At 39.0% G+C, this 25,917-nt stretch overlaps 1 protein-coding gene and 1 pseudogene across 6 annotated transcripts in view; both read left to right on the top strand.

Moving 5' to 3' along the window:
- Nucleotides 1-329: 329 nt before the first annotated feature.
- ASPSCR1 (ASPSCR1 tether for SLC2A4, UBX domain containing) overlaps nt 330-25,917 on the top strand; it is a 144,761-nt gene continuing 119,173 nt past the window's right edge. For all 6 annotated transcript variants that reach the window (XR_011163561.1, XM_069064015.1, XM_069064011.1 and 3 more), the window contains exons 1-4: nt 330-494; nt 1,464-1,519; nt 5,735-5,849; nt 18,529-18,629. Coding sequence is in view for 5 of the 6 variants with exons in the window: in XM_069064015.1 (XP_068920116.1) it covers nt 393-494; nt 1,464-1,519; nt 5,735-5,849; nt 18,529-18,629 (374 nt within the window). In the remaining variant the exon portion in view is untranslated. The remainder of the gene's footprint in view (nt 495-1,463; nt 1,520-5,734; nt 5,850-18,528; nt 18,630-25,917) is intronic.
- Nucleotides 6,072-6,948, top strand: LOC138142973 (peroxiredoxin-4 pseudogene; annotated as a pseudogene).

Raw genomic sequence — 25,917 nt, 5'->3', positions numbered from 1 at the left:
CTCTCTGCCTTAGTATTCGCATCTGTAAAATGGGGATATTAATAGCAATAGCAACCTCCCCCTAAGACTGTTGTGAGGATCAAAGGAGATAATATTTGTAAAGGGCTTTACAAATTTTAAAGCTGTACGTAAACTTTAGCTTTTATTTGGGTTGTTCACTTGGCTCCAAGGACGGGGACCGGGCTTAGCAGGTCTCTGGGGATGATGTGCTTGGAGTGGGGAGAGGAAGAGGGCAGAGTAGGCTTCTCTAGCTGGGATTGGTCCAGCGCGGAAGTGAAGCTCAGGCCCCGCCCCTTCCCGAGCGGTAGCTGTAGCTGTTCTTCCGGGCTCTTTTGCCAATAAAGTTGTTTGAATAAGAGCCGGCGGGGAGGGGGCGGTCACGTGATCGGAAGATGGCGGCCCCGGGCAGCAGCGGGGGCCCCGCGGTGTCGGTTCTGACCCCGAACGGGAGGCGCCTTACGGTGAAGGTGACGCCGAGCACCACGTTACTACAGGTGCGGCGGGCGGGGAGGGGAGGCTCAGGAGCTGCCCGTCGGAAGGTCCTTAGATGTGGCGGGTGGGCTGAGGTCGGACCCAGGCCTTAGCTGTTGGCTTCTGGAGGGGAGGGGTGGGAGTGGGGCTAGGGTGGGCTGTCCCGGGGGCGTGTCCTTTTGACGGGGGCGGGGCTTTGGCTGACCAATGTGGGAAAGCCCTCGAAGGGTCTTGCGTTGAGGCTGGCTTCTTCTGAGGGCTTTGGGGAAGGGGAGAGGCTCTGAAGAGCCCTTCCGATACTCAGGGTGAGGAGGTGGTGGGGATTTCGAGGGATGGGGTGGGGAGATGTGAGAGACTGTGCCGGGGCATCTCCTGCCGCATTCTCCCCTCTCCATCCACGAGGTCACTCGGGACTAAGGCCTTCATAGCCACCTTTATGTACCCTTTTGCCCCATCTGGTGTTCCTATCTTTTGTATTTGTAGTTGAGGCTGTTGACCTCTCCCGCCCCTTTTAGGAGAGCATGAACTCTTGAGTCATTTCTTTTCCTGGAGCTGTAGGAATGGATTTTTGATAAGTTTACTCATGTGCTTTCATCAGATCACCCTTGTTACTACAAAGACACGTGTTTCCCAGATGACTGGACAGATTCAGAGTGGAATATGAAGCTGTGTTTTTCCCTGAGTAAACCTAACTGACCTATATAAGATTAAATCTAGGATCTGTAGAGTAGTGTAGTATGACTTGTTGGAAAGTATGCTTGAAGGAAGAGTTAGGAAACCTGGGTTCTAGTCTTTGACATTTCACTGTATTATCTTAAGTCACTTTTCCTTAGCTGTAGTTTTTCCATCTGTAAAATGGGGAAATTGAATTACATGATTTCTATGGTCACTTCTAGTTCCTGCAATCCATGGCTGCTCAGTAGGACTTGTTTCTAATAACTGAATTATTTGCCTTGGACAGAGTAATCTAATCCCCCTTCGTTTTTTGGCAGGTTTTGGAGGACACTTGTCGGGGACAGAACTTCAATCCAAGCGAATACGATCTGAAGTGAGTCAGTCTTTATATAGTGCCTTTTTTAGTCTAGGACTCTTGCTAATAAGATCAGTTCATCTACCTAGATCTCTAGAACAGAGATAATGGACGAACTGTTCTTAAGCTTGTAAAGCACAAAGGCTCAGGCTTAGTTAGAAAAAGAAAGGTTGCTCCTTTAGGGAATTATTCTCATAGTATGTTTAATTTTTTTCCATTAAAGTTATGTATCTTTATGCTGTGGAATTGATCTTGGGTTCTTGAAGGCTATACCAATGTAATATAACCTCTGGCAAGTCCCACTAAGCTGGAAATCCTTGAATCCAGACTTCATATGGCTGTTGTCAGGCATATGTCTGACATTAGAAGACCAGCTTTATCTTATGTTTGGAAAGGCTTATCAATAGGGATTTGAATACTAGGTGATCGTGTTTTTTCATTTTTATTGAGGTCTGGACTTGTAACTTCATCAATTTAGAGAATTCCCAGTGTGGAAACTTCTTTTTCTTTTTTTTTTTTGGAAGAGGGGAAGGTAGGGCAATTGGGGTTAAGTGACTTGTCCAAGGTCACACGGCTGGTTTTGTGTTAAGTGTCTGAGGCTAGATTTGAACTCAGGTCCTCCTAACTCCAGGGCTGGTGCTCTATTCACTGCGCTTCCCTGGAAACTTATAACAATGAAGACTGGCAACTCAGCAACTCCTCTGTAACTTATAACCTTAGAGAGTCACCTGGAGTACTAACACAGCTAGTATGTGTTGGGGTCAGAACTTGAACCTAGGTCTTTTCTACTCTGAGTCTAGTCATTTATCCACTGTTCCACAATACCTCTCTTTTTCAACCATTCACAAAGACTTTCTGTTAAGGTGTGGAGGGAAATTGCCGTCTTCTTTGATGAAGGCAGTAACCAAACTGAAATCACTGAGTTTTAAAGTAAGTATACTTTTACCAGCTACTGCTTAGGGTTTTGAGGGTTAAGAACATAGAAGACTGGAAAGAAAAACAATAAATCCCAGCATCTATTAGAAGGTACTTACCTTTCCTCTGTTTTGGTCATAATGAAGAAAAAATGTAAAATTCTTTTAAGATGTTTTCATACCTGTTTTATCAGTTTTATTTCAGAACATAAGTCTAAGTTCTGTCAAAAGACTGTATGGCTATTGTTCAAGAGCTTAGCTTAGCTAAATTAGAGAAACATCTCCCTAAAAGGTTGGTGCTTAAGTGATAACTTCTTGATCACATATCATTTCCTAAGGCATAGAAGGGTTTCACCCTGTGTCTGTGGAGGAAGTACCTTCATGAAAATATATTATCTTTGAGTTAGATAACCTAATATATGAGGTAGAGAAGTGGCATTATACCCATTTTATAGATGAGGAAATAAAGGTACTTACGATGAAGGGACTTGCTTAAGTTTATAGAACTGAGCCCAGAGGTTCTAGTCCTAACCAACCTATGGCTGTTTCCACTGGAATGTGCTTCTTGATTGTGTCCATGTAGTGTGATAATCACCTAACTTGTAATCTCTTTGTTTCTGTAAGAAGATAGCCATGTCTTATATTGGCTAATTGTAGAATTTCAAGTTGAATCTGTCTTTTCTCTTAACAATCTCTAATCTTTGTCTGTTGGTAGGATTTTTGCCTTATCACACATTGGAATATCTAATTACTTCATTGCTGTATGTTAATTGTCACATGTGTTGGTATGTTCATTCTTCTTGACAGTTTATTAATGAGCATGTTCAGTTATATATGAAGAGCCAACTGTAGAACAATTTACCATTTACCTTTGCTTACTCTTAACTACGGTAGTTTTCAGCACCTGTCATAGGGTGTCTGGAGCCAAATGGATTTAACTTTTTCAGTATATCCTCTTATGACATCATGGTAGTTTTGGTTGCTTTTTCCACTTTCATCCCCTAAGTAGTTGTGTTTGTTATTTTTTAAAGTGTCATAATTGACAGAAAAAAACTAATTTTGGCATGTTTTGTGTCATTTTTTTCCCCAACTTGAAATACTTTTATCTTGCAGATCTCTTAAGTCATTTTTAAATTTCCCACTCTTTACCACTTTTGTACTAGAAATCTAATTTATTATATTCAACTTTCAAAGTTATTTTTTTAAGCCATTTCTAAAAGTTGATGTGATGCTTACCCTTTTCCTAATCTTTTTGAACTTTCCTGGATTGGTTGTTAATGATTCAAAAAAATCATTGGCTGTTTTCAATGATATCTTGGCATTTATGTTGTCTGGCTGACCACTTTGTATATTTTCAAATTTCACACACATTCCCTTCTTTGCTTTTAAATTTCTCTGAGTTCTTCCTTCTGACTTTTTAAACTTCTCAGGCTTTAAAGGATATTTTCAAAATAGAACTCAGTTTGACATTTGAGAATAGTAATTTGTGTTTTGTTTTACCTCTAGTGATTCACATAGACTTTCTTCTTACATAGGAGTGAGAGACAATAATATTTTTTGGATATTTAGCTGCTGTACTTTCTTAGACCTGGGACATTACTAGGGCTAAAAAATCCTTACTCTTACAAGTTTTATGAGGCTTGGAGTAAGTGAATGAGATAAATGGAAGCAGAATTACTTTCTTTCTCATTCCATCTCTCACTATAGTTTTTCTTTTGTTTTAGGAAGGATTAATTAGAGGCAAGTCTTCTGTCAGTTTGTTTTTCTTAGCATGACTCTTCTGAAATTTACTAGTTTCTTTGTTGCTCCCTCTGTTTTCTTCCCTTCCCAATGATTCTCTTTTGTCTTTTTTCTTTGCTCTGTACAAATAGGGGTATAATTTATGATGAATCCATATGTGATGTGAACGGGAAGTCAGGAGCTTGCTTGCTTATTGTAATCCCAGCTTTACCATTGTGTGGCCCTTGACTGATCTGGCTTTCCTCATCCCAGTTTCCCCATTTGTAAAATAGCTAGAATAGAGATAGACCATGCCTCCTAGTATTATAATTGGGAGGGAGGGTTCACTAATAAAGATCAGTGGAAGTTTTGGTTTCCTGTTTCTGAGACCTGCCCATGTCCTTTGTGGTGCTGTGATCTGCTTTCCCCTCCTGGACTCTGATATTTCCTCTTACTGCTTACATCTTAGATCTCTTAATTCCCCTTATTTACTTCCAAGAAACCTTATCCCCTTGAACTCTTGGGTTTTCTGATTCCCTTCTTTACATGAGAGTTAGGGTATTTCCAAACTTGTGCTGTGGTCTTTTAGTTGCTGATCCAGACTGGCAACTTCTTTAGTCTTGTGGAAGGCTTTAACTATCATTAAATTATATAGCACTTCTATAGTAATTAATTTTTGCCAAGCTAAGAGACACAGAGATATTAAGTAACTTGTCCAGGGTTACGAGTAAAATTAGTTTTGGCTCCATGATTAGAACTCTTGTTAACTGAATTTCCAGCCTAGTTTTTATTCTCTTTGTATTATGCCTGCTCAGTCCATAAAGACTTGATTTGTGTTTGTGTTCCCCAGTTAACCAACTTGCAAAGATACTTGAAAAGTTTCCTGGCTTGTGTATTGTCAGTTTCCCTTTTTTCCTCCTCTTCCTTATTGCTTGGTTTTTGATCACATTCTCATATGTTAATTACCTCCTCCTGGGAATGGGAAGGAGAACTGAAAAGAAGCCTATTTATTTTGCTTTTTTGATGGGAGCTTATTGGTGTGGATATAGGGAAAGGGGAAGGTGAAGAGAATGCAGCAGGTAAAATGATGTACTGAGATAACTTGATTTTCAGTTGATCATCCTCCCCTCTCCCCCCAATATCTTACCAGCAGTCATGATAAGTATAATGTATTGAAGAGAATGAAGGCGGTGCCCTTTGGCCTTTTTTTCCCCTTACAGCACCTACAAGGATGGCCATTACTTCAAAACCTTGAAAAAAAGCCATCTTCCTTTTAATCCTCAGAGACTCGAGTTTCTGTTTCATTTGCCCTTTCATTATTAACACCATCGAATTTGGAGGAATGTCAAAGCTTTGAGTCTGGATGTCTTATACTTTGACAGCTCTAGCTTTTGACCACTTTAAATGTTCAGTTCTTTAACTTTTGGTCTAGTTTGAAAATGTTAGTGATAGTGGGAATCTCCAGGTAGATAAACTGCTAGTTTTCTGTCCTTGTTTCTGGAGGATTTAATTCATGGATTTAGGCTGGGGTTGGGTGGGGCAGGTGGCTTTAGGGTAGTGTGCTATCAGCTTGTGGTGAGGACTTTGGTTTGTTTTGCAGGTTTCAGAGGAATGTGCTTGATCTTTCTCTGCAGTGGAGATTTGCCAGTCTTCCTAACAATGCCAAACTGGAGATGGTGCCAGTCTCCCGTAGTCGGGAGGGACCCGAAAATACGGTATGTGTGTTTCTGGAGGGACTAGAATTACTATCCCTCCCTTCCCACCTCTTTTTTGTTTTGTTTTTTAATCAAAAAGCATTTATTAAATTCTAATACATATCAGGCACTCTGCTAAGCACTGGGGATACAAAGAAAGGTAGATTCATTTCCTGCCCTCAAGGAACATATCTAATGGGAGAGACGATATGTAAATAACTAGTATGTACAAGATATATACAATGTAGTGGCCAGCCCCATGGACTGTGCTGCCTGTGGTGGGGGGAAGCCTCAGGTGCAGCTGCGCTGCTGGTGGTGCTGCTGCTGCTGACTGTCCCCGGGCCAGGCAATGTGGCTGAAGAGCCCGCCAAGCAGCAGTGGCCCCAGGACCCCGATGGCAGTGAGTGCCACTTTTAAGCATGGGGGTCAAGTGTACTGGGGGAGGTGGCTCAAGTGCCGGTGTCAGACCATTTCCTGCACCTCAGCAAAGCCAAAATTTCTAAGTTAGTACCTTATTGGGAAGGAGCAGCTGTGATAAATAGAGAATTTAAGGAGTCCAAATTAATTTATTATTGAGAAAAATATTTCGTTTTCTTCTTCTACCCACTTGACTTTCATGTGTCCTGCAGAAATTAGCACTTTTAGTGGCAATTCAAAGCTATAAATACTGAAGTGATTGCATGCTCTTGATTCACAGTTTACCCATTTAGCATAGATTAATACCTCTGAAAGCAAGGAGGCCTTGGGCCAATGAAAATTTCACTTCTTTCAGATTTGACACTCCAGATTTCAAAGGATTATGGAGTTTATCTGGAAGACTCAGGTCACACTCTTAGAAACATTTTCATTATTGATGTTAAAGGGATCCTGTGACAGATTACAATGAATGACCTTCCGGTTGGCAGATCAGTTGATGAAACACTTTGTTTAGTCCAAGCATTCCAGTACACTGACAAACATGGAGAAGTCTGCCCTGCTGGTTGGAAATGTGGTAGTGAAACAATAATTCCAAATCCAGCTGGAAAATTGAAGTATTTCTATAAACAAAATTGAAATGTTTGCTCAGTTCATGTCTAGTTCCAAGGTTGCAAATAAAATTTTAGTGGTTTTGATACTAAAATATATCTCTATCTCTATCTATCTATCTATCCAATCTATCCTATCTATCCTATCTATCTATCTATCTGTCTGTCTATCTATCTATCTATCTAATGTAGATGGAAAGTAACCTCAGAACTGAAGACTAGCTGCTGGAGGGACTGGGAAAGGTTTCTTTAGGAAAATGGTATTTAAACTGAAATTTGAAGCAGGCTAGGGCAACTTAGGAGAGATCAAGGTGAGGAGGGAAAGAATTCCAAACATGGAGGACAGTTGGTGAAAAGGCAGGGAGATGGGAGAAGGAATATGGAAAAACAAGTACTTTAGTGTAGCTGGATCATAGAGGAGTAGTGTGTGTGTGTGTGTGTGTGTGTGTGTGTGTGTGTGTGTGTGAATAAAGTTAAGAAATTTAAATGCCAAATGGAAGAGTTTCTGTTTGGTCCTGGAGGTAGTAAACATTGGGATTTATTTAGTAGTGGGGGCTACTTGGTCAGTACTTCAAGTACTGACTTCACTTTAGGTATTTCACTGTAGGAAAATCACTTTGGCAAGTGGATGTGGAGTATGGAGTGGGGAGAGACCACGTCACCAGCAGGGCATTGAAGTAGTCCAGGCATGAGGTGATGAGAGTTTGGATCTGAGTGTTGGCTGTATTCATAGAGAGAAGGGGACATCTGTGAGTGATACTGTGAAGATAGATAAAACAAGATTTGACAATAGATTGTGTATGTTCAGTGAATATGAGTGAGGGATGAAGTGCAACAATCAGGTTTTGATCCTGAGTGACTGAAAGGATGGTGGTGCACTCAGTAGTAACAGGGAATTATGTGAGGGAAGATTAAGGATAAAGATAATAAGTTCTGTTTGGGGCATGTTGAGTTGGAGATGCTTGTGTGACATCAAGTTCAAGTGGCCAAAAGGCAGTTGGTAACATCAGCCAGACTGGAACAAAGGAGAGAGATTGGGGCTAGATGTATAGACCTAGAAGTCATCTAGAAAGAGTAATTGAGCCTATGGGAGCTGGTGAGACAGTGTAGAGGAGAAATAGAAGAGGATCTAGGACAGAGTCTTGGGAATCTCCCTCAGTTAATGAATGGTACATGGAGAAAACGAACAATGAGGTAGGAAAACCAGGAGAGCAGTGTCATGAGAATACAGAGAAGAATGAGCATCCTCATGGAGGAGAAAGTGATCAGCAGTGTAAAATGCTACAGAGAAGTCAAGAAGGAAGAAGGCTGAGAAAACTTTTGATCATGAAGAAATCATTGGTAACTTGGGAGAGAGCAGTTTCAGGTGAATGATGAAGTCAGAAGCCAGATTGCAGAGCATATACAAGCAAGTGAGAGGAGAAGAGGCAGCTTTCTCAAAGATTTTAGTTGAGAAAGGGAGAAGAGATATGGGATGGTAGCTAGTGGTGGTGGTAGGATTGGGTAGGTTGAAGTCAGTATGTTCAGTCCATCAGTTTTTTGTTACATAGATGTGGAGAGTCCTGAGGAGAACCTCTTTTTTATAGAAAGTGCCTTAATTTCCATTAAGGCACTGATAAGAGAATTCTTTCTTTTGGGTCAGGTCTGTGTAAATGCTTGGGTTGGCAAGATAGAAATTCAGATTTTTTTTCCCCTATGAAATGTGTGGTTTTTTGGCATTGGAGAGTGAAGTAAGAAATGTCTTAGTTATGCTTATAGTATTTTTTTTAGTCAATCCTCTTAACTCTCTGATCGTAAAATCATAAAAATAGTTATAATTGCAAGTAACCTCTTGGATCATCTGGTCCATTTCCCTGATTTTACAGATGTAGAAAATGAGGGCTCAGAGACCTTAATTCAGTTAAACTCAACAAGCTTTTATTGAGTGCCTGGTATGTGTTGGGACCAATGTTAAACACCGAGAATAGAAAAATGAAGTAGTTCCTGCCCTCAAGGAGCTTATGTTTTACTAGGGCAGGAACACAGAGTAAATCCAAAGTAATTTGGGGGTTGGTAGGGTGAGTACTAACAATGGCGATGATCAGGAAAGGCCTCACACAGGTCAGACAGTCAAACTTTTAATTTAAAAGCTTGTACTTTGTGCTGGGTAAGGTGCTAAGCACTGAGGATATAAAAAGGAGGACAAAGATAGTCCCTGTCTTCAAGGAACATAATCTAATGAGAGATGAGCTATAAAGCTAGGGGCTCTTAGATGTGGAGGTGAGGGAGAGCACCAAGCACGGGAGACAGCCTGTGTCAAGACAAGGAAGTGGGAGGTAGAGTGTATAGTGTATAGTGGAGTGACTTGCCTAAAGGCACACAGCTAGTTATTTACAGAGCCTGGTTCTTTCTGGTCTCCTAGTTCAGTGTACTTTTAAGCTCCAGGAGACTTTAACAAATATCATTAAGACACACAGGAAAAGCCAATAAATTGCAGAAGAAACAGAAGCAGAAGTCAGGGATATGTGATATGGTGGAAGTTTGTTCCTCATATTAATGTGTACATGTAGTCAAATGACTATATTTCAGTATGTCATTTGCTCACCACAGAAATTCCCCCCATTCTGTGTTCTTGTGCTCTTTTTGAGCTGGATATGAATGGAGAGAAGTGCATTTTCAGTCTTCTGATCCTCAGAAAAAAAATAGGTTAAGACCTGGTTTTCACTTGCCTGCTCTGATTTGGGTTATCAGGTTCTTTTGTCTAGGTGACTCTCTCTTGTATTTGGAGTCATGGGCTCTGGGTTGGAGAGGATTGCCAAGAGTGGTATCTCTGTTAGTTCCACGTAGTTGGTTTCTTCCACTGCCAGGGAGAAGTGGCCAAACTTTCCAATATTTATTCCTGTATTTGTAAATAAATGAGTCACCTGCCTTCCTCTTGCTGACTGTTAGAGGGTAAAAGAGCTATATTTTCAGCCAAGCTAGAGATCTCTGGCTAGGAGTCTTTGGGGACATTTCTAAATAATTATGCAAGACTACTATTGGATTTTTGGATTGCTATGTGAGATTCTCATTGACTTTTGTTATTAGTGTTGGTCCATCCCGGAAAAGAAACGTACCAACCTTGGACAAGATTTGGTATGGACCCATTTGGTTTCAGAACTTGATGCTTGGATTTGTATCTGTTAAATACTATAAGCCAGAAGTATAATATACTTGTGCCTTCAAAAGTCTTGCTTTTGGATTGGGCTTCATTGTGAAAAACTCTGAATTCTTATGGAGGAGATAGCTTTGTTGCTATAAACTAGAAGTCTGCTTTTAGAATTTTGGAGTAGAGCTGTTCTTCTCGATATCTCCCCTTGGCTATCTGATATTCTAAGTCCTTAATGGAGAGGGAAAAGAAGAGGGTGGAGGGCTAGGTAAAAGAAATGGGAAAGATGGTAGGTATACATTATCTCTTCCTCCACTGACTTAGCATAACACTTTGTAACTTTCCTGTTGGACTTTGACATTACACCTTGAATAACAGTTGTTTTTGTATGTGTTTTATCTCCTAATAGACCAGAAGCTCCAGGAGAATAGGGATCACATTTTCTTTTTTGTATCTTTCACAGCACCTGACACAATGTCTGGCTTGCAGTAGGGACTCAATAAATACTTGCAGAATGAGTAATGCTGTCATCGCTTTATGATCATGCTCTGCCCACTACATACTACACCAGTCCTTTTTGTACTCTTTCTCACACTTTCCTGTTTTTATTGTGTTTTCTTTGTGAAAAATGAAGCTTTTAATTTTGTTTTAAAACTTTAAAAAAAGTTTTTATTGATGTCTTCTGTTTCTTACATCATTATAGTTATCCCAAGTTTCCTGCCCTTTTCCCTTCCTCTCCTAGAGAGCCATCTGGTATTTTGTAGAGAGGGGTAAAAAGCAGTACAACTAATCATGAGACTACTTGCAAAGTGTAGCACTTGTGGACCTTTCACCTTCACAAAGGAATGGGTTTAGAGTGTTCTTTCATAACTTCATTAGAGTCCTGTTTGATCTTTATAATTGTTACATTTACTTTTGATTTTTTGGTGTGGTGTTCTTTCCATTTACATTGTCATAGTTGCTGTATATGTTTTCTTGGTTCTGCTTCATTCTATATCAATTCATATAGATCTTTACATGCTTCTCAGAATTCATCACACATATTGTTTTTTACAGCACAGTTCCACTACAGCACTATTTCATTACATTCATATACCACAATTTTTTTAGTTGTTCCCCAGTTGTTACCTATCAGAAAAAGTGCTGCTTATAGATATTTGGAGTATATGTGAACTTTGTTTCTAACAATGGCTTCATTGGAGAATAAGCCCTGTAATGGAATCTCTGGTTCAAAGGGAATAGACATTTTAGTAATTTTATTTGTATAATTTTAAATTGCTTTCTAAAATGCTTGAGCTATTTCACATCAACAAGGGTACTAGTATGGTTATTCTACAACCTATCTAACATTGACTGTTTTCATATTTTTTTTTCATTTTTGCCAATTTACCTCTTATGAGGTAAAAAGAGAGTTATTTTCATTTGCATTTCTCTTATTACTGGAGATTTGGAGCATTCCTTCATGTGATTGTGGATATATGACAGTTCTTTTGAGAACTATTTGTTGAAATCTTTTGGCCATTTATCTATTGAGTAATGACTATTATTCTTATATGTATTTGTTAATTTTTTTTCATTTTTCAAATGCTTTATTAACTTCTGATTTACATCATTAATTTCCGAAAGATTTTGAGTTACAAATTTTCTCCCCTTTTTCCCCTACCCACCACCCAAAAATAGCAATCCCACAGGATATCCCCTCCACCAATCTGCTCTCTCCCATATCTTCTCCCATACCCCCTTCGACTTTTCCAGTAGGGCATGGTGGATCTCTACGCCCCAGTGCCTGTATATCTTATTTCCCAATTACATGTAAAATAGTATTAATAATAGTATGTGTGTATATGTATATATATAACTTTAAACATTTGATTTTAAAATTTGAATTCCAGATTCAATCCCTTTCTCCCTTGTCACCAACACTTACTGGGAAGATAAGCAGTTCAATATAGGTTGTACATGTGTAGCTAATCATATTTCCCTCCCTCCCATCCTACCTTCCACTTGTTCTGTGCTCTACTTTGATCCTGTCCCTTTTTAAAAGTGAGTCTTTCCAACTTCCCTCCCCTCCCATTCTGCCCTCCCTTCCATCAACCCCCCTCTCATCCCCTTTCCCCCTATTCTCCTGTAGGGTGAGATACCCTATTTAGTGTATATGTCATTTCCTCCCCGAGCCAAATTCAGTGAGAATAAGGTTGACCCATTCCCTTTTGCCTTCCTGTTCTTCCCCTCCATTGTAACCATTTTACCTTGCCTCTTCTATATGAGGTAGTTCACCCCATTCTGTCTCTCTCCATCTCCTCTCATTATATTCCTCTCTCACCTCTTAATTTCACCTTTTAAGTATCATCCCTTCCTATTAACTTGGTCCTGTGCCCTCTATCTATGTGTACCTGTAAACACATATACACACATTCACATATGTATTCATATGCCCTATACCCTTCGATATTGAGTCTCTTTTGCCAATTGAGTTAGTCTCTTTTTTAAGGTGTGATTTTTCTCAGTCAGACTGTTGATTCTCATTCGTAATTTTCTTGCATCGTTCTCATTTCTCTTCCCAATTTTTCCTCCACTTCTCTTATCTGCTTCTTAAGGTCCTCTATGGCCTGTAACCAGCTCATATTTTCCTGTGAAGCTTTTGGTGCAGGAGTTCTGACTTCACTGTCTTCCTCCTGTAACATGCTTTGCTCCTTTTTGTCCCCAAAATAGGAGTCTAATGTTGGAATCTTCTGTCTGCTTTGTTTCCTTTGCCTGGTCATGTTGCCCCTCAGTCACTTGACCCCTGGGGTTTTTGCCACAGTAGGACTCTGCCACCAGACAGGGGAGCTTTCGTCCCAAACGCTGGGGTTTTCTTAGCTGCTGGAGGTATTAGATGGGTGCCCTCTCAGAGACATGGCTCTGGCAAGCTGGACACACATCCCAGGACCTCCACCCTAAACTGCAGTCCAGATCCATGTAGGTTAAACCAAGAGCGATTACCCCTCAGACTGGTCGCTTGGTCCTCCTACACTCTGCAGGCCAGGAGTTGATGCTGCAATGTAGCACCAGCTGAGCCAAGGCATCTCAGCGGCTTCTCGCCCCCAACACGCTCCCAACTACTGGTCCCAAAGTCCACACAGCGGCTGGTCTGGCCTGGCCTGGGGCTAAAACCTTCAGCTCACGTGGGGCTGGGCTTGGCTCCCAGAGCGCTGTGCTGGCCGATTCCTGCTGGCCTGCCAGGCTGTCTTCAGCGGGAGGTTAGCTTCTCTGTGCCATTTTGTGGGATCTGCAGCTCCAAAGTTTGTTCAGAGTCCCCGTTTACATGGATTGGGGAAGGTGGAAGCCGGAACCATGTGGAGGTCTTGCTTCTACTCTGCCATCTTGACTCCGCCTCCTATTTGTTAATTCTTTATAGGTCTTGAATACCTAATCCTTATCAGAGAAATCTGATATGAGGATTTTTTTCTGTTTGTCTTCCCTTGTCTGAGGTGCTTTAATTTTGTGTAGAAGCTTTTCAGTTTCAAGTAATTTATGTGCTTTATCTTTTGTAATTTTCTTTATTATTTTGTTAAGAATATACCTCCTATCTATAGCTGTGATGGAATATGATCTATTTTTCTTTCAATTTTTTAATAGTTTGACCTTTACTATTAAAGTTGCATATGTATCTTTTTTTTTTTTTTTAAAGCAATTGGGGTTAAGTAACTTGCCCAAGGTTACACGGCCAGTTATTTCTGGGTGTTGTGCTAAGTATCAGAGCCCGGATTTGATCCCAGGTCATCCCAACTCTGGGGCTGGTGCTCTTACTCACTGAACCATCTGGCCTCCCCTAAGCAATTGGGGTTAAGTAACTTGCTCAAGGTTATGCAGCCAGGTGTTTCTGGGTGGGGGCTAAGTGTCTGAGCCCGGATTCGATCCCAGGTCATCCCGACTCTGGGGCTGGTGCTCTTACTTGCTGTGCTACCTGGTTGCCCCTGCATATGTATCTTTAATTAAGTTGCATATGTATTGTGGAATATGGTGTAAGGTGTTGGTCTAAGCCAAATTCTGTCAGACTGCTTCCCAGTCTTCCCAATAGTTTTTATTAAGGGTTTTTTCCCAGGATAATTTATGTTTTCTTCTTTACCAAACACTGGGTTATTGAGTTCTGTTATTTTTGAAACTCCCTTGTCTACTCTGTTTCATTGATCTCTCTATTTTTTAACTAATACCAGATGTGTTTGATGACTGCTGCTATGACACATTATGACATTCCTTCCTGCATGTTCTGGTGTATGCAGAATAGTCTTACAATCTTAATAGAGCTCTTTCTCCTGATCCCTTGCAAATCTCTTCTTTCTAAATTGAATTATTGAATTTAACCACAGTGTGTCATGGAGTTTGTAACCTTGGGTTTTTTTTTTTCCTCTGGAGGTTAAGTTCTTCCAATTGGTAATTCATTTTTTAGGTTCATAAGTTCCGGGCAGTTCTCATCTATTATTTACTGCCTTATGAGTTAAGTTTTTTTGTTCTGTTGTGTTCTTCTGGGAGGCCTGTGATCCTTAGATTTTCTCTGTATATACTATCTCTTTTAAAAAATTTATTTATTTACTTTTAGTTTACAGCATTCAGTTCCACAGTCTCTTGAGTTTCAGATTTTCTTCCCCTCACTCTCTTCTCCCCTTCCCCCATGGCAGCATGCAATCAAATATAGGTTCTACAGATACCCTCATGTTGAACATTAGTCATGTTGTAAAGAAGGATTATAACTAATGGGGTGAACAGTGAGAAAGAAGAGACAAAACAAAACACAAACGAGAGAGAGCAAATAGTTTGCTTCAGTCTGCAGACTCTAGTTCTTTCTCTGGATGTGGATATCCCTTTCCATCATGAATCTTTTGTAGTTGTCTTTTAACCTTGTATTGCTGAGGGGAGCCCACTCTATCAAAGTTAGTAGTCACACACACAATGTGTATGTAATTGTGTATGAAGTTGTCCTGGTTCTGCTCTCCTCACTCAGTATCAGTTTATATAAGTCTCTTCAAGTTATTATTAAGTCCATCTGCGCCTCATTTCTTATAGCACAATAGTATTCTATTATATTCATATACCACAATTCGTTTAGCCATTCCCTGATTGATGGGCATCCCTTTGATTTCCAATTCTTTGCCACCACAGATAGAGCTGTTATAAATATTTTTGTACACATGGGTCCTTTTCCCACATCTGTGATTTCTTTGGGATACAGCCCTCGAAGTGGTATTGCTGGGTCAAAGGGTATGCACTTTTTTTATAGCCCTTTGGACATAGTTCTAGATTGCTCTCCAGAATGGTTAGATCAGTTCACAACTCTACCAATAATGCATTAGTGTTCCAATTTTTCCACATCCTCTCCAGAATTTATCATTTTCCAGTTTTGTCATCTTAGCCAATCTGACTGATGAGATGTGGTACCTCAGAGTTGTTTTGAATTGCATTTCGCTAATCAATAGTGATTTAGAGCATTTTTTCATATGATTATAGATATCTTTAATTTCTTCCTCTGAAACTGTCCATATCCTTTGACCATTTATCAATTAGGGAATGACTTATGTTCTTTTTTTTTATGCCCTTTTTTTGGGAGGGCGGTTGGGGTCGTGACTTACCCAAGGTCACACGGCTAGTTTTTGTATTAAGTGTCTGAGCCCGGATTTGAACTCAGGTTCTCCTGACTCCAGGGCCGGTGCTCTATTCACTGCGCCACCTAGCTACCCCATGACTTGTATCCTTATAGGGTTAACTCAGTTCTCTGTATATTTTAGAAGTGAGGCCTTTATCAGAAACACTGGTTGTAAAAATTCTTTCCCAATTTTTCTTTTCCCTCCTAATCTTGGTTATATTGACTTTGTTTATACAAAGCCTTTTTAATTTAATGTAATCAAAATTATCCATTTTGCATTTCATAATGCTCTCTAATTCTTGTTTGATTATAAAATCTTCCCTTCTCCATGAATATGACAGGTAAACTGTTCCTTGCTCTCCCATATTGCTTACAGTATCAGCATTTATACCTAGATCATGCACCCATTTAGACTTGATTTTGGTAGACGGTGTAAGATATTGGTCTATGCCCAGTTTCTGCCATTCTGTTTTCCAGTGTTCCCATCAGTTTTTGTCAAATAGTGAGTTCTTACCCCAGAAGCTGGGGTCTTTGGGTTACTTTTGCTAGAGGATCCTGGTTCTGTCTAGGAAAAGCTTAAGAATGACGAGACTTAAAGAGGAAATACTATACTTTTCTGGTTCTCCGATTTCTTTAAATGTTCTTTCTCTTTTTAATAACTTATTATTTCTTGTGGCTATCCTTCAGGGTTCAGTTCTTGCATCTGTGTTTCTTATCCTTGTGATTCTTCTACTTATCCACTTCAGCAGTTTGAACTATTACTTCTATGTTGAGTAGTTCCCAAATCTATTTCTCTAGTCCTTGCTCATTTATCTGAGATCCAGTATCATAGGTACTTAGGATATCTTGAATGGCTGGCTATCACCATTAACTTGCTGTGTTTACTTAACCTTAGGTTGATTCCTCCTCCCAACCTCTCTATTTCTACCAGTGGTACCTACCGTAGGTTCTCTTGATCTTGATCTGTCCTCTATTCCCTGCTTAATCCCTTGTAGGTCATATTTAACTTATATCTCCTTCATTCCTTATATCTAGATACCAAGTTACTTCTGTAGCATCTCTTTGATAAGTTTTTCTTTTTTCCCACTGCAGGCAGCCTGATCCAGGGCATTTAGTAGCTCATACTTGTATTTCTACAATACCTCCAAATTGCCCCCAATTTTCCCCATTTCTCATCTCTCCTGCTTAGACCTAAATAAGGATGTTCATTTGGTAGTAGGATTTTTTTAAATCTTTTTTTTTTAATTAATTTGTTTGTTTCCTTTTAGTTTACAGTATTCAATTCCACAATTCCTTGAGTTTCACATTTTGTCCCCCTCCCTACCTTCCCCCCCATGGTGGCTTATGGTCAAGTATAGGATCTGTAAATGCTTTCACATTATACAGTAGTCAGGTTATAAGGACGGATTGTACCAGCTGCAATGAAAAATGGTAAAGAGGACATAAAACCAAATAAGAGAAGGAAAAAGATCAGGTATTTTGCTTCCACCTGGATATAAACTTAGTTCTTTCCAGTTCTTTCTCTAGATGCACATATTTCTCTCCATCATGAGTCTTTTGGGATTGATGGTAGTAGGATTTTAATAGCTTGCTGATTTGGATTATTTGGATAAAAAAGTAAGTCCTAGTTTGAATAGCATTATTTGAAAAGACAAATACTTTTATTTAAATTATCATTTCTATTATCACAGAAGATTTTAGGGCTTCAGCTTTATGAATAGAGCTCATCAATACTAGTTTAAAGGGAACTGGTGCTGTGTAATACCTCAGGGATAATGGATGTTCAGAAGTTTGGGGACAAAAAAAGGAGAAATAAAGTTGTTTTCATACCTAAAAGTTGCTTTATTTGGTAAATATTTTTGATATATGTATGATTTCATGGCCAAAAAAAATAATGCTAAGGAAAATTCTCATCAAACTCCTATTTACATACATGGAACACAATTTGAGAAATGCTGCTTAAAGTGTGATACCTATTAGAAATGAAGTTAATGTACCTTGAGAGTGTTAAAAGAGGGTTGCATTGAGTAGAAAGGGATGGTGAAAAGGATCCCTATTCAGAACATAGTTAGGCTAGGGCTGAAGAGGCAGATATGAGGAGAGAAAATGGTCTGTTTAGAGTTTGTAGAAATAACTGTGTTATATAGGAGGATGCCAGGAACAAGAAAATATCAGGAGGAAGAATTTTTGTAGGTTTTAAACTAGTTGTATTCCTTATACTATGATAGAAATGGAGGTAAGCCTCTAAGCAAAGCAAAGATGTGGGAAAGGATTGGTTCAGAGTTTAGGAGTTTTGTTTGAGCAAGGCTTTGGTCTCAGAAGGGAATCTGAAAACATGATTGATCATAAAATTTGGGAGAAGATATTCTAATTTATTGTGCATTTTGAACTTGTGTATTCTAAATTAATTGTTAAACTCTTAGTAGAGTGGAAGTTTATTACAGGCAGTGACTATCTCATTGTTTTGTCTTTAATTCTCTGGGAGATCTGGGTGATGCTTTTCATTCGCCTATTTGCTAAGTTGTAGGGTCAGTCTTCTGGGTTTTGTCAGTAGAGCTTAGGAAAAAAAGTAGTTTCGTTCCTTCCCCATTGCTCCCATTCTGGAGTAGGAAATTACTTGTTGCTTGAAACCAGGGAACTGAAATCTAGATTCCTCCTCGACTGGAGGTTTTCTGTGTCTGTTGTTAATTGTCATTCAGGTAGAAAGGAAGAAACTTTTCTCTAACAGACTTTCTGCTCCTAGTGTTTTATACAAATTCCAAATTGTGTTTTGAAGGAGGGTCATCAGATAGGATTTTTTCTTTGTACATTTGCAATTAGGTTGTTTGGTTCAGGCCCCAATTTCTCTAGTATAGGGTTTGGGGATAAAAAAAGCTGTCATCCTTGCTAATTATGGATCTGATTTTATGCCCTTTTTTCCTCCTGTAGGTTCGTATTGCATTGCAATTGGATGATGGCACTAGGTTACAAGATACATTTTGTTCTCGCCAGACACTCTGGGAGATTCTTGTTCATTTTGTACAAACCAGGTAAGAAATAAAATGAACATTTGGCATGCATTCTTCAGGGTGTTAGGAGATCCTGAATCCTCTTTTAAGTGTGTGCTATTGCCAGACCTGTGATTGGGAATTAAGAGAACTGGCTTATTCCAGATGAATTGGGTTGTTCTTTTGGTACTTCTCTGCTTTTTGGTGCGTCTTTTTTGAGAAAACTGGTTTTAAGACTAACTTTTTGGGGATTGGAATGTTTTGCATTTTTTTTTATAGGAAGGTTGGGTTAAAGTCCCTCATTAAATTTCCTGTTCAAAGTTGTGGTCCTTAATTTTGGATACAAGAGAAGGAAGGGAACTAGTAGCTTTAATTCTCTTTACAGATCTTGGGGACCCTGCAAAGGAGTGAGTAGATCTTGAGTGGGAAAATAAGATGCTTGGGCTGGCTTTCTCCCAGAAAGTGACTTAATACTTTGGGTATCCTTAAATGGAAGAGAAGGCAAGACAGTAATTCCTTGATTAATAAACTCTTTGGGAAAGAACCTACTTTATAACAGAGTTGGCTATATTTTATAAAAAACAAACCAAACCTTCCTTCCTCTAAAGCTTCATATTTATGTGAAACAGTGCTATCCTTCATCATTTGGCTCTGAAGGAATGTTCCTGCTAAGCTTGTGCTTTGCTCTGTAGCTCCATCTAATAACCCTGTCAAGTTGGGCAGGACAGGAAAACCTTACAGCATTTATTTGTTGAAGGTAAACAGGCAAACAGGTTCAACCCTAGGCATGTGAAATCAGAAGTCTGTGTTTTGTGTTCTTGGTCTTGGGACAGCCTTCTTTGGTGTCTAATGTACCCTTGTTCTTTAGCCTGGAAAAGCACTATTTATACTTTTCAGTTGACTGTTTATACTTTGGTGTGAGTGAGTTAAGTCAACCACACATTTACATTTTAAGCCTTTTATTTCTAATTGTAGAGAAAATAACCTTTCTTTTCTGAAATTTCAGGCATTTCTGAAATTTCAAGTGTTTCTGAAATCAAAGTGTTCTTACTAGCTCTATACTACTTTAGTCCTTTTAGGTAGTTGGGGTGGAAATGAGGGTAGGTCAGAGGAGTTTGTTGATAGTTTCTCTGGTCTCAGTTGATCCATTGCTTTTTTGGGAAAATACAAATCAGGAACTTGTCTGGCTTTAGCTGGTGGAAACCAGAAGTTAATTAATTTTTTTTTTAAATTTTTTAGAGGGCACCTCTATGCCCTCCCATCTCTCTCCCTTTTTCCCTTGAGAAAGCAAGAAAAACAAAACCCCTGTTCCAGATGTATAGTCAAGCAAAACAAATTTCAGCATTTGTCATAGCCGAAAAAACATCTGTCTGTACTGTGTTCATCACTTCTCTGTCTTGAGGTAAGTCCTCTGGAACCATCATTGTGTTGACCAGAGTTCCTCAATCTTTCAGTTCTTTTTCTTTTCTTTTTTTTTTTTTCAAAGTTATTTTTCTTTATAATATTGGTGTTATTGTATAAATTGTTCTCTAGGTTCTGCTCATTTCACTCTGTAGGCATTTCATATAAGTCTTCCCAGGTTTCTCTGATACTATCCCCTTCATTATTTCTTGTAATACATTATGTATTCCATCACATTCATATACCAAAACTTATTATTCAACCCAGCTGATGGGCACCCTATCAATTTCCAGTTCATTGTGACTGCAAACAGATCTGCTATAAAGGTTTTTGTACTTAAGGCTCCTTTTCCTCTTCCTGATCTCTTTAGGTTATATACGTAGTAATGGTGTTACTGAGTCAGAGAGTATGTACAGTTTGTTGACTTTTTGGGCATAGTTCTAAATTGCTTTCCAGAATGTCAAACATTACTTTCTAAAGAAATCATGCCGAGTCCCTCCACCTGCTACTGGTCTTTCTTGCTAAACTGTCTTGTATGTGTTTTTGTAAATAGTATTTTATTTTTTTCCAATTACATGTAAAGATAGTTTCAACATTCATTTTTTCATAAGATTTTGAGTTCCAAATTTTTCTCCCTCCTTTACCCCCTAGTAAGCAAGATAGTAAGCAATCTGATATAGGTTATGTGTGCAATCATTTTAAACCTTGTATTTATTTCATACATATTATATGTATATTTAAATATGTTATCTCCCCTATTAATCTTCTCCAGGGCAAGGACTATTTTCACTTTTATCTTTGTATATTCAGAATTTAGCACAGTGCCAGGTGCTTTATAAGTGCCTAATAAATACATTTTATTTGCTTACCTCACTAGGTATCTTCTTATTTTCCTTAACACATTTTCAGGAATGTCCCACTTATCAAAAAGTTGTAAATACCTCATAAAAGTGAGAAATATAACAATTTTAGGGGCTCATTGAATGATGCAGGGAGTTGTACCTCTTCAAAGATTTCTCCTTTAGGGGGCATGTTGGAGCTATGGTCAAGTATTTGAAGGGCTGATGTGCACTCACATAGAGGAAGGATTAGATTTACTATGTTGGCCCCACAGGGCAGAATTAGGAACAATTGATAGAAGTTGAGGAATGGAAGATTTAGACTTGATGTAAAGGATAATTTCTGACAATCAGAGCTATTCAAAAGAGGAGTGGACTAACTCTGGAGGAACTGGGTACCCTCTCACTGGAAGTTACTTTCATAAAATATAACAGGTGGGTCACTTGCCTCCAGCATTCCTGTTACTTCTAGTTCATCAACCAGTTTTTCCTTGTTGGTCAGTATGAGTTTCAGAATAGTGTTTTCTATTACCTCCATTGTTTGGAGGATGAAGTTATGAAAGTACCCTAAGAACTTTATAGCTGCTCTGCTTTTGCTAGTAGCTGTCCTTATGTTCCTTAAATCAGCATCAGTACTTTTTTACCAGGCAAGTTTTTTTTTTAAATCAGGGCTAAATAATCCTTAGCAATATTGTTCTCTGTTTCTTCTGGTCTTATCATGTGTTCAGAATACCTAGAAGTGGCTAGTAGCCATTAGATTGATAGTTCTTGTCCCAGATACATGTGCTCTCTTGTTTATACAATGTTATTAAATAGTTGTTTCCCTACCCCTTCACAGAAAATTACCAGACACCATTATTCATCTCTTCTGCCTTCCACTATCACCACTATCCACCTGATGTCATCTGTGGATCTATCTCCTTATTCTGTGGAGCACAAATAGTTGCTTCCTGCAGAGATAGCCCAGTTTTCTCTACTCTGGGAACACCTGTCTTATGAGTTCAAGTATTCAGTGATTCTTTCCTTATATCTTGGTTTTATATTCTTTCACTTTCCTGACATAAAGTGAGAATTACTCACTTCTTCTTTATCCTTTTCCATTTTTATTATATCTCTGAAGCATTTCTCTGAAGGAGATTTTCATTCTCCCTGTTAACCTGGTAAGTAGATTATTCCTCCGTTCTTTATATTTTACCTTCTGGGATTGACATAGAGGTCACATGCTACTGGCCAAAGCACAAACATAGCACATTATCTGAAGGATCCAGCAGAATTGTCTTTGCCTTCCATCCTTACTTGAAGCAATTTCCAGAGTGCTTTTTCTTCTTTTTTTTTGGCAATTCTTGGATAACCCTTGGGACTGAGTACTATGGCAAACCACTTGTTTGCTAGATGTGAGACTAGAGATGCAAATTGAGTGACATCCACCTTCCTCCATTATGTTTGCCCCTGTTCTGCAGAATATTCTCCCCTCTTCCTTAGACGTAGGTTTCCTGGCCCCACTTGGAAAGTGAGGCTTAATTAAAAAACAAGTGCATGAGTCACAGGGACCCACGGAGATGAAATCCAGGTACCAGTCTCCATGCCTTGTTTCATGCAAGGTGTTCCCTCTGGAACCTTCTTCATGGATACCATCTTATTCTTAGAACAGTAGAAGTCATGCTGATTTGATGGGAAGGACAGTCAGCACATTTTTAGCTCAGAGCATGTTTTGCTTGGCTGATAATTTTATGAACTCAATAGCCATCTTGGAGAACCTGACCAGACCTAGACAGCAGCCTGCACTTAATAGAGATTTCTCAAGCATAGAGAGGTTGAGGCGCTCCATTTACCTCTCCTTTGCTGCACCCTCTGCTCAAAGCCACAGTCTGTCTGAAGTTGATTCAAGAACAATGTGGCATTTTTTTTCCAAATGTCAAACTAATAAACTCTGCTCCAAAGATAATTCCTCTCTGCTTTCTTTTGTGGCTTTGGAAGACTGCACTAGCTGAGATGCTGAGTCTGATGTGAACTGTGCAGACTGTAGAGGCTGCGTTTCTTTATTCTCATTTGGCTTACCTGCCTCTTTGATAATAATAATAACAAATAATGAACATGTATGTAGTGCTGTAGAGCTTACAAAGCACTTTCCAAACATTTCTCATTTGATTCTTATACCAGTCCTGTGAGGTGGACACTATTAGGTATAATTATCCTCATTTTACAAGTGAGCAAACTGAGGTTCGGAGAGGTTTGCTGATTTTACCCCTGGACACAGAGGTTGGATTTGAACCCAGGTGTATTCTAACTCCAGGTTCAGAATTTTTTCTGCTAAACTACACTTTCTTACCATTATTTGATTCTTTTGGCCTTTCCCCCCCTAAATCTTCATGTTTTTTTTGTGTTGACAGAAAGTAGCGATTGTCTATATTAGTGCCTGTAGATCTCATAAATAAGCAGCATGGATTTTTCTTCTCTTTCATTCATTTTACTCAATTAGAAAAGTAGAAAATTTGTTGTTATTCTCGAATCTTGGGGCCGGGGACTGTGTGTGTGTGTGTGTGTGTGTGTGTATGTGTGTGTGTGTGTGTGTGTGTCCTTTTGTCAATCTATACTTAACTTCCTTGTCCTTCGGCATGAGAAATCATTTTTAAAGTTTCAATTTAATGAGCTTTTACTTTGTTCTCTCCCAATTGCCTACATTCTATCTTAGTTCCTAGTATATCCTGGCTGTCTACCTTGCTTTTTTTTTTCTTCTATTTTTCAAATGCTTTATTAACTTCTGCTTTACATCATTAATTTCTGCCAATTTTGAGTTACAAATTCTTTTTTCCCCTACCCACCGCCTCAAAATAGCAGTCCTACAGGATATCCCCTCCTCCAATCTGCTCTCTCCCATATCTTCTCCCATACCCCCTTCGACTTTTCCAGTAGGGTGTGGTGAATCTCTATGCCCTAGTGCCTGTATATCTTCTTTCCCAATTACATGTAAAATAGTATTAATAATAGTATATATGTATATATTTTTTAAACATTTGATTTTAAAACTTTGAATTCTTACAACTGTTCTCTTCCATGCACTCTAAAATCCAGTGATATTTGCCTTCTGGCTGTTTCTCATGTGCAACTCTTCTGATATCTAGCTTTTTCACTAGCTGTCTGTCATGCTACCTCTAGCTCCTTTTCTCTCTCTTCTAGCATCTGGCTTCCCTCAGATCTCATCTAAAGTCCTTCCTTCTGGAAGAATACTTTCTCAGCCCTTAACCTTAATGTCTTCTGAGATCACCCCCAATTTAATCCTGTATACAATCATGTTTGTACATTGTTGTTTGTATTTTGTCTCCCCAATTACGCTATAGTTTCTTGAATGTGAGGACTGTTTTTTACCTTTAGCATAGCACAGCTTAACTAAGCACAGTACCTGGCATATAGTAGGTGCTTTATAAATGCTGGTTGACTAGCTGAACATCCTATATCTTTCTACTTTCTATGAGCCAAATTCCTGGATAATGCCATCTATACTCATCATAGTGGCTTTACCATTAAACTAAAACTGCTCTCTCCAGAGTTACCAGTGACCCCTTTAAACATTTTTTTATTGATATCTTTTATTTTTAGTACCTGAATTTTCCCTTGTATCTCTTCTTTTTTCCCTTTCCAGATAGTCATTCCATATTACTTTTTTTTTTTTTTTTGCTTTTTGGAGGGGGGAAGGTAGGGCAATTGGGGTTAAGTGACTTGCCCAAAGTCACATGGCTAGTTTTGTGTTAAGTGTCTGACGTTGGATTTGAACTCAGGTCCTCCTGCCTCCAGGGCTGGTGCTCTATTCACAGCTGCCCCCATATTACTATTTTTAAGTAACAAAAAAGGAGGAAGAGAAAAAGAGATTTGTAAAATTGATTAATCGATTGAAAAAAACCCTGGAAATATATTCACTGTGTGCACCTGGGGACTGCTCTTGTCTAAAAAGGATTGGAGGGTTTGGAAATGTCCTCTCTTATCCCCACTTTGGGACTATGCTTGTTGGGTGTACTTTTGCAATTTTCACTTTTGTTGTTTTGTGGTGGTTTTTCTTTCAATTTCCATTGTTTTAGTTATTTTATATCATTTTCTTGGCTTTATTAAATTCACTTAATTTACGCATCCCAATTTATGCTAATTCTTTCCAGCTTCTCTGTATTCATCATATTTGTTTCTTATATCACAATAACATTTCATTACATAACCACAGTTTGTTTCCTCTCAGTTGTAAATCTGGTCTTTTCTTAGTCCTTCTTGTTCTTGACCTTTCTTTTATATTTGACACTCCTGACCACCCTTTTGTCCTGGATACTCTCTACTCTCTGTTGTTTTTATCATTGTTTTTTCCTGGTTCTCCTCCTGCTGTTCTTTCTCAGTCTGCATACTTATCATTCATACCCAACCCTGGGATCTGTCCTGGGCCCTTTTTCTTTCTATACTCTGTCTTGGTGGTGTCATCAGCTCCCATGGGTTTAATTATTATCTCTCTACACATAACTCACAGATCTCATACATGAGCCCCAATCTCTGAGCCCTAATTAAAACTAGATGTTCCAGAGACATCACAAACTCACTTGAATCCAAAACAGAATTTGTTGTCTTTCCCTTAATTCCACCCTTTTTCTCAGTCTTTCTGTTTCTGTTGAAGGCAGCACCATACTTTCTGGTCTTCTTCCAGATTTATACCCTTGAAGTTTGACTTCCCATGCTCTCTCAGTCATTCAACAGTTTATTAGGTGTCTGCTATGTGCTGGACACTAAGCCAGGTGCTGAGGATAGAAGTATAAAGACTGAAAGAATCTTGCTAGAGTTTACATTCTAATGAATGAAAAAGACAAAAAAAATGTATATATATATATATATAAATATATATGCAGCATGAATTTCAAGTGAACAATTACAAATATATGCAAAGTAAATACAAGATAGCTTGGGAGGGAGGGAGGGCTTTAGTGCTTGGGACAATCTGAAAATGCATCATGTGGAAGATGGGGCTTGATCTGTATTTTAAGGGAAGATACACTGAGATAGGAGTGGGACTGCTGTGTGTGTGTGTGTGTGTGTGTGTGTGTGTGTGTGTGTGTGTGTGT

Source organism: Petaurus breviceps, unplaced genomic scaffold, assembly GCF_028583685.1.
Source record: "Petaurus breviceps papuanus isolate PSGF00001 unplaced genomic scaffold, PetGlider_PUasm1.0 90617, whole genome shotgun sequence".
In the NCBI taxonomy this organism is placed as follows: Eukaryota; Metazoa; Chordata; class Mammalia; order Diprotodontia; family Petauridae; genus Petaurus; species Petaurus breviceps.
The sequence above is the reverse complement of the archived record's forward strand: the minus strand, read 5'-3'. Positions and strand labels throughout refer to the sequence as shown.